Source organism: Mustela nigripes, chromosome 4, assembly GCF_022355385.1.
Source record: "Mustela nigripes isolate SB6536 chromosome 4, MUSNIG.SB6536, whole genome shotgun sequence".
Classification (NCBI taxonomy): domain Eukaryota; kingdom Metazoa; phylum Chordata; class Mammalia; order Carnivora; family Mustelidae; genus Mustela; species Mustela nigripes.
This window is the reverse complement of record NC_081560.1, coordinates 118,183,970-118,192,607: the sequence shown is the minus strand read 5'-3', so window position 1 is coordinate 118,192,607 and position 8,638 is coordinate 118,183,970. Positions and strand designations below refer to the sequence as shown.

The following is an 8,638-nucleotide window of genomic DNA, read 5'->3' as shown; positions in this document are numbered from 1 at the left end:
TGCCTAAGAAGAGTGTTTGGCTCCTTTAGACAACTTTCTCTAAGGGCTTCTTGACTCAAGGGGACTCCTGAATTTATTTTTGGTTAAGGGGATCAGGGGGTTTCAACAATAAGGTCTTTTTTCCATTACGACCACTAGGGGGCAGTGTCACCGCATTCTCTGGGAATGGCCATCCTGGGGAGCTTGTTTCCAAGCTAGATCCCCTAAACTGTGATGAGCCCACGTCAAATGTGTTGGAGAACCTATGGCATAAAGCTCGCACCAACACTGATGTTCTTTGTATATGTGTTTCCTTTGTTTATTTTTGGGAGCTCACTGATTCCATCTTTTCTAAACAATAAAAGACCAAGTAGTAACCACCACCTCATTAAGTTAATTATTAAACCCAGCCAGTTCTGGAAGGAAGAAAAGTAAATAGGCAGTAGAGAAAAAAGCCCCTCATGCAAATTAGTGTAAGGATTACAAATTGGCACAGGGTAGCTCACGGTACTTTATAGCGAGGGCTTGGAGGGAGCATTACTGAGAAATTTATGGAGATTGTGTCCTTATGAATGGACAGACTTTAACACTTCCTCGCTCTTCCTGCTTTCGGCTCTGATGGGCTGGAATCACAGACTCCAAAAATTAAGCTACTGGTTGCTCACAGGAAGGAATGTCCTTTCCTAGGACCAAGATGGTAGTGAGATGAAAAAGAATTCAAGACATTGCCTTTGAAAGAAGACAAAAAAACCTGTGAAAGTAAAAAAGAATGATTAGTTTGCTTTTGAGTGAGTTGCCATGCTGAATTACAGCGGAACGGATGGCCTGGGCTGTGGAAGGGTCTTTGACGATGCAGCCTGGACCCAGGGGAGGGGAGGGGAGGCAAGGCCGCCTACGTCACCAGAACTGCTTCCAAAGAAGTAGTAAAGCATGACTGTTCCAAAGTACTACTTGAGAATTAATTAAATCTAAAACGAGATAAGTAGTCCTGTGTGTAGTTTTCGTGGTGTCTTGAACTAGCCAACCTAAAGGTGGAGTGATTTAGGTCACAGGGCGTGGAGGGAGCCTCTGACCCAGGCTGGAGGCTCACCTCTGCCTCCAGCTGGTGACGAAGGTCAAGGGTCCCGTTCTATCTCCCCTCCGGGTACCAGTTCGACATGGCCCCTCTGTGAAATATGGAGACGGGCGATTGGACAGTAAAGGATCTCAAGACCTCCCCTAGGTCTAGACATTCGCATCTTCCTTTTCCAGAAACTAACCCTTAGATACTCGTCCTCCACTTCCTTCTGTTTCTGAAACACTACTATTTTAGAGATCCTGTGAAAAAACACAGCAATCACACCAATTGCTCTTTCCCCATCCACACTTCATTCACCTTTTTGCTTACATCTGGCAGGGTTCGAAATATGGTTGGAATGGATACAAGAGGATTTTTCCGATGAAACAAGAATGGATGTTACTGCTCAAACCACATGAATTCAAAGGGTTTGTGTTCAGAACAGAAACTCAAATCCAGTATCTGCCCTCTGGTTGCTCACAGTTGAAGGGAGTGGTGGCCGCTTACTCCAAATGGGTAAGAAAATACATATACTGACATTTTAAGTCTGTACAAACATGTAAGACTGCCTTTTAAGGGATTTTTTGTTTTGTTTGGGTTCCTGGTTTTCGACTGCTGACCATTTTCTTTCCCACTTTGCCATGGAGAAGGCATGAAGGGGTCTGTCTGGCAAGCTGTCCATGGTCCAGAAGTCCAGTTAGGTCTGAAACCAAAGTTCTACCCTTGACCTCCTCAGAAGAAATAACTTCTCCAGCCCCTTCCCAGAAGGGCCACGGCTGCAGGAGCTGTGTGGCCCCTGGGCATCTTAATGGCTCCTTTTCAGAAAGTGTGGTCTTACTGATCTGTTTGTGGCATTACTCAAGGAGTTAAGATACAAAGAGGGGTGAGACCCAGCAACTGCCCTCCAAGTGCTTGTCACTAATTACAGCTTCCCTCCCCTTGTACCTCTGCTTCCCCCAGACTTCTGGGTTAAGAGAGTGGCCTCATGCCTTCTTCGGATAAAACCTTGGTTTCCTAGGATTTAGGCCATCAGTGATTTGGGCCTCCTTTTTGCTCTTTCCTCGAAGAGCCCATCTTAGTTGCTGAACCCACAGAAGGACTATAGAAATACTTAGGGGCAGGAGGTGGATTGAGAAAACTCGCTGGGCCACCCATGGCCATTTTCTGGGGCTGCCCTTGCTTAATTGACTTTGTGAGTTGCAGCGGAGCCTGAGCGGGCCCACCTGTGACAGGCAGACATTATCCTGAGCTCCAGGGCGCAAATGCACGCAAACCCCTTAGGGCCATGCCGGCTCGGGAGCGCAGGTAAGCCCCGGGCCCCTTATTTTATCATCGCACGTGATGACGCTGGTATAGAAAACCTGGGTTTGAGGCCCCTCACTTGGAATATAACTTGGGGGAAAGTCTGAAAGCCTCAGTTGCTTCTTAGTAAGATGGGGAGAAAGTAGGCCGAGATGGCTTCGCGGGGACCCGGGGGCGCAGGAGGAGCGCACGGCCGGGTGCAGACGCAGGATCAGTAACCGGAACCCTCGCCGCGGTTGCCCCCCGAAGACCCTGCCCACAGGCACGTCCCGGAGGCTGGAATCCTTCCTGGAAGAGACGCGGGGTGGGGCGGGAGGCGGGGGCGCGCTGGCACCGGCTGGGCGCGGGCGAGGGGAGGGCGAACTCGACCCCGGCCTGGCCGGGGCGCGGCCGCTCGGGCGAGTAGGGGGCCGGGCCGGGACCCGCCCAGGCGGCGGCCGGGTCCCCTGGGCTGGGCGCTGCTGGCGGAGCCGACGGGGCGGAGAGGAGCGCGGCGGGGGGAGGAGTAGGAGGAGGGGGCCGGTCAAGGGAAGTGCGACGTGTCTGCGGGAGCCTTTTTATACCTCCTTCCCGGGAGTCGGGCCCCAGCAGCCGCCGCCGCGCTGAGAGTTCCCGCACCTCCGCTCCCGGGAGTCGAGCTCCGAGCGTCCGTCCGCCGCGCAGCGTCCAGTCCGCCAGCATGTCGGGGATTAAGAAACAGAAGACGGTAGGCTGCGGGCCGCCTGCCCCCACCCCGCCGCCGCTCCCGGGCACCGGGTCCCCTTCTCCGGGAGCGGGCGAGCAGCCGGGCGCGGAGGCTCCGGCGCTGGGAGGGAGGAGGAGGAGGGAGAGCTGGGAGGGGGGACGCGGGGCAGCCCTCGCGGGGCAGTCCGTCTCCGCCCGCGCCCCGGGGAACCTGCGCGGCCGGGGGTTGCCACGTCCGGGAGGGGGGCTCCGGAGCGCGCGGCGGTCCTGACCGTGCCAGAGGGACAGGGACGGGAGATTTCCTCTCTTCCCCAAGAGCTTCCCCGGACCTGCCTTTTCTTCCGTGTCATCTCCGCGCCGCTCGTGGGTGGCCCAGAGCCCCGGCCGGTTCCGCTGGGTCTGTGCGCTGGGCGCACGTCGGCGGCACTCCCTGGGGTTTTATGCCTGCCACCTCCTCGGAGGGGACGTTAATGACAGACCTCGTGGAGGAACCGGCAGCCGCCTCCCCTGGTGGCCCTTAGCCCTTCAGCTTGACTCAGCGCCGGGCTGGCAGCGGGCGGCACCTCGGGGTCCGCCCCGGGGCTCCTCGGCTCGGTGGGTTCAGATGAGTGGACTGTATTGAGGAGGTTCAGCCTAATCCAGAAGTGATCCGGGCCATCCCCTTTTGGGAAATAGATTGTCAAAGAAAAGTTCCTTTCTTGGCAATAGGGGCTCCTATTTTTCTTTTTTCTTTTTTTTTAAAGTAGGCTCCACGCCCAACGTGGAGCCTGTGAGGGGCTCAAGCCACGACCCTGAGATCAACACCTGAGCTGAGATCAAGAGTCGGTTGCTCCACCGACTGAGCCACCCAGGTGCCCCCAGTAGAGGCTCCTATTAATTTTGCTTCCTAAAAATGGTAGCAGTGATCACTGACAACGTGGGAAGACCCCTGCAGACAGGGGTTCGGTCCACACCAGAGGTGGGCTGCGAGCCTCGCTTAGGCCTCAGTGCGCAGGCCGACTGGGAATGGTTGATCTTTATCACACCACAAGCCTCAGGTGGTTTATGCTGGTTCCCGAGAGGGTTCACCGCCTCATAGAATTAGACTTGAACTTGGCACAGAGTAGGTGCTCAGTACGTGTTTATTACTGTTATTATGCTTATCACTGAACTATCTTTGAGGTGTATTCCTGGCCGGCTGGGAGGAGAGATGGCCAAGGAGGACTTGGGGGGGAGGGTCCTGAAGGGGGCTGGGTCATGACCAGGGCTGGGCAGGGGTGGCAGCAAGGAAAAGGCAGTGGGCGCTCCGTTTTAGGGGATCACATAAGACAGGCAAGAAGGTCCAGAATGAAGGCGGCATCAACTAAAGAAGCGAGAGTGATCGCGTCCAGCTGCCTTTTATAGGAGCGATCTTCAAGTGCGGAGACTCTCAATATTGTACTATCTTTAAAAATATTAAGTGAAAAGCATCTGTTTTATTCCCATCTAATATGGTATCTTCTACTTGACAAGCTGTGGTGGCACTTGGCGGCTTTGCCTATCAGTGGGATTTTAGTACTTCTTGCCTGCTTCAAGAATCCCTTGCCGGTTCTGATAGGGAGCTTTGTCAGGCATTAGTAAGGAAGGGGTAGGTGGTCTTTTCCTTCACACCCCAGTCAGCAGACCCTCCTGCGGTGAGGAGGGTCTGAGAGCAGGGCCTACAAACTGATGCCGGGCCCTGTGTAGTCAGAGAGTGAGAAATTTGAGGGCCCAGAGGGTTTGCTTTTCCTATCTGCTCATTTTAAGCCTTCTATTTTTTGTTTGGGTGTGTGTGTGTTCTGTGTAGGATTAAATTAACACCTGAAAAAGCTAGCAGCACTTCTGAACTTTTATTTGGCCAACAGGATTATAATCCACATACTAACACGAGTTCCAGAAGGGCCCAGTAGAGGCGGCTAGGTAAAGGAAGCCAGCTTTAAATGCATCTGAAATCTCTCAAGCTTTTATTTATTTTTTTCAAAGATTTTATTTATTTATTTATTTGACAGAGATCACGAGTAGGCAGAGAGGCAGACAGAGAGAGAAGGAAGCAGGCTCCCCACTGAGCAGAAAGGCAGGGATCATGACCTGAACCAAAGGCCAAGGCTTTAACTCACTGAGGCACCCAGGCGCCCCCTCTCAAGCTTTTAAATGTTAACTCTGAATGTATCTGAAACCTTGCGGCCCCAGACAAAATATGTCCACACGCTTGGCCTTCGAAATAATCATTAGTTGAGAAATAGGTCGTGCTGATCTAGAAAGCTATCCTAAAAGTGAGGCGGGGCTGCCTTTTTCAGAGACTCACAGGAATCCCTGCATTATTTTCTGCGTTGTCCACAGAGGGTGGTCGATGTACACTACGGTCACTGCGATAATTGCAAATATTTGTTGCACTCCTACTGTGTGGGATGAATACAGTACATCTTTCCGAGGATTTTTTTGGGGGGGGGCACACTCTGAATGAGCAATTATAGGATGACTTTATTTTTTTTTTAAGCTTTTTTTTTTTTTTTTTAAGATTTTATTTATTTATCAGAGAGAGAGGGCGAGAGAGCAAGCACAGGCAGACAGAATGGCAGGCAGAGGCAGAGGGAGAAGCAGGTTCCCCGCCCAGCAAGGAACCCAATGTGGGACTCGATCCCAGGACGCTGGGATCATGACCTGAGCTGAAGGCAGCTGCTTAACCAACTGAGCCACCCAGGCGTCCCTAGGATGACTTTCTTAAGAGCTTGAGAAGAAAATGAAATTATTTATTTATTTATTTATTTTATAAGGAAAGGTAGCACATTCCTTCTGGGCTAGACATCCTTACCAGGAAAAGCACAGACAACACTGTGTCCCATCCGTCTCTCCCTCCCGTGCCTTACTTACCTCCAGCTCTGGCCACCAAACGTCCCGCCCGCATGCACCCAGACCCAGGAAAAGGAAGGAGGCAGTCAGTCTGCCTCCACAGGACTGGAAAGAAAGGCAAAGGCCTGATTCTTTCTTCTTGCATCATTTCCTGGATTAGCATTTTTTTCAAGGCAGTGTTGTTGTGTTCAGACAATGTTATTATGTCCCAGAGATAAAAAAGACAAATGAGATAGTAAAATACTTTCCAAAGGGCGCCTGGGTGGCTCAGTGGGTTAAGTCGCTGCCTTCGGCTCTGGTCATGATCTCGGGATCCTGGGATCAAGTCCCGCATCTGGCTCTCTGCTCAGCAGGGAGCCTGCTTCCCTCTCTCTCTGCCTGCCTCTCCATCTACTTGTGATTTCTCTCTGTCAAATAAATAAATAAATAAAATCTTTAAAAAATATACTTTCCAAAACATCAAGCAAACCAGTGGTTGGGAAGGAGTGAAGGGGTATTGGTACCTTAAAATGATCCATAAATATAAGCGATTATTTACCTTTTATTATTATTATTTTTTTAAGATTTTATTTATTCATTTGAAAGAAATCACAAGTAGATGGAGAGGCAGGCAGAGAGAGAGGAAGGGAAGCAGGCTCCCTGCTGAGCAGAGAGCCCAATGGGGAACTCGATCCCAGGACCCTGAGATCATGACCTGAGCTGAAGGCAGCGGCTTAACCCACTGAGCCACCCAGGCGTCCCGACCTTTTATTATTTTATGGAGTCTGTACAATACCACATTAGTTTTCCAATAGGAGTTGCTTCGAAAACTATTTGACGATGCTCTATAGGGGGAGATAGGAATTTTCAACGAGTATCCATTGGAAGGAAGGAGAAACCAGCACTACTTAGAAGTCAAACCATCTTTCATTTCATCCACGTGGAGGCCTGTGCCCTGCCAAACTGAGCCTTGTCTCTAGGGGAGGAGCATGCCTAGAGCCGGTCAGGGTTTCAGTCCAGATCTGTCCACCTTCCATGCTCATGCTCCTGCTGTATCTGTTCCAGGATGTAATCTCTGGTGCATAGTATCCATCTGTAAAATGGAGGTAATGATGCCTTAGCCCCTACAAGGTTGTGAGGAGTAAAGAACTAAAAAGTATCTCGCACAGTTCCAGGCCCCGAGGAAGTCCCCTGTATATGGTAGCTGTAGTCACTCCACTACAATGTCCTGGTTCGTCAAACAAAAAGCAGAAAATACAGGTCCTAGTGTTCCGAAAGCTGGGTAAATTAGAACTACCAGAATATTTAATAAGAGCGAACAGCTGCAGAAGTACAGAAGTCATGATCTGAGCCGTCGTCCATGAAAAGCTGGAGAAGAGCAGGGCCGGTCATGAGTGCGCACACACCAGAGTCACCCAAAGATCGGAAAGATCTTGCCAACAGCGTTGGCCTAGAAAGAAAGGCCTTCTGTGTAGGTGTCACTATAGGACTAACCTCTCTCCACCCTTCCTGTGCCTTCAACTGTTTCCACATCTGCCTTAAAATTAGTGTTTGTCCAATTCATGCTGTTACCCCAGACTCCTCTGTGTGGACCTTTGCCATTAAAGATAAATGCAGCTCATTCGGAGATCGGTATCCGTGTCTTTCATCATGTTTCTGTCCAGGCACAGAGACTGCGGTTTGCTTAGAGGATCATTAGGCCTAACTCGAACGTGGGTTTGGGGACCTGAAGAGGAATCAACAGTGTCAATGTCAGTCCTCTAGGAGGTGACTGTTTATTTCAAAGTCCTTGAATAAATAGTCCCGGGCACTCCTTAGTCTTTGTGTTTGGAAGTCTTAGGAAAACACAGAGACCAAACATAAATGAACATGAATATAATGTCATTTCAACGAAGCTTTCACCCCCTGGGTGACTTGTTCACAGCACAGCTGCGATGACACAGCTGACCTGACCTGATACAGCACCTGGTACATACTAGGTGCTCAGTAAGTTGTTGTTGCACACATGGCCACAGAACTCATTAAAGGGTGAATGTGCTTGTAGGATCTCAATTTTTCTGAGAGTTCCCCTTCTCTCTCCTCTGTCTGCTCCTGTGTGCTTGCTTATTTTTGCCTGGGCATTTGTCATTACCAATGAAAAAGGACTTGCAGGGGTTCTTTGAGGCGTAGGATGAATGGCCTTTTTTCGGGGTAGAATTTGTTTTGTTTCTGCCTGGTCTCTGGCAGCATCACGGGTCTGGGACCACGTTGACCTAAATTTACCACTTCAGGTGTTTCAGACCACCCAGGTGAGATGAATTTGAGTTGCAGTTTTGCACACAAGGGCCAGCTTCTGCAAACAAGTTCTCACACCCACCCCGCCTCCCCGCAGGAATACTTTCAATGCCAAGGCAAACTGTCTTTGCAGCCTGTCCGTGTGGGAGGTGGGTTTCTTCGTCCATGTAGGGGAGGACTCTCACGAGCCTCTGCTTAACTTGACAAGGCTTTTTTATTCTTCCCACTTGGGTGCGTACCGGGCTTCAATTTCTCCTTCAGCTCCCCGTGAGGCTGTCCAAATCGTTCACACCTGCTCCTGCCAGGAGAGACGTGCCTCCCTGCTTGCCTGCCTCTTACGTCCCTACTTCCTTGTGGATTTTAACCTGGTAGTTTCTTTTTCTCTTGTCAGCTTCTGATGTTTCTAATTAGATTATGTTATAACTTGCATTTCTTATTTGTTTGCATGGAAGGAAATGTGTGTAACCTAGACCATCAGTGCTGGAGACAAACATCTCTGCCTCTTCTTGATTCCTG

The 8,638-nt window shown here is 50.5% G+C and overlaps 1 protein-coding gene and 1 long non-coding RNA gene across 2 annotated transcripts in view; one reads left to right on the top strand and one right to left on the bottom strand.

Annotated features, from left to right (window-relative positions):
• Positions 1-317: 317 nt before the first annotated feature.
• LOC132016221 (uncharacterized) lies at positions 318-2,986 on the bottom strand. The gene is made up of 3 exons (XR_009403920.1): positions 2,902-2,986; positions 1,070-1,145; positions 318-730 (listed from the first exon to the last, which is right to left on the bottom strand). It is a non-coding gene; the product is annotated as an uncharacterized LOC132016221 (long non-coding RNA).
• PAPSS2 (3'-phosphoadenosine 5'-phosphosulfate synthase 2) overlaps positions 2,760-8,638 on the top strand; it is a 67,322-nt gene continuing 61,443 nt past the window's right edge. Inside the window, exon 1 of the mRNA XM_059397409.1 lies at positions 2,760-3,044. Within this exon, the coding sequence (XP_059253392.1) occupies positions 3,018-3,044 (27 nt within the window). The 5' untranslated portion in view covers positions 2,760-3,017. The remainder of the gene's footprint in view (positions 3,045-8,638) is intronic.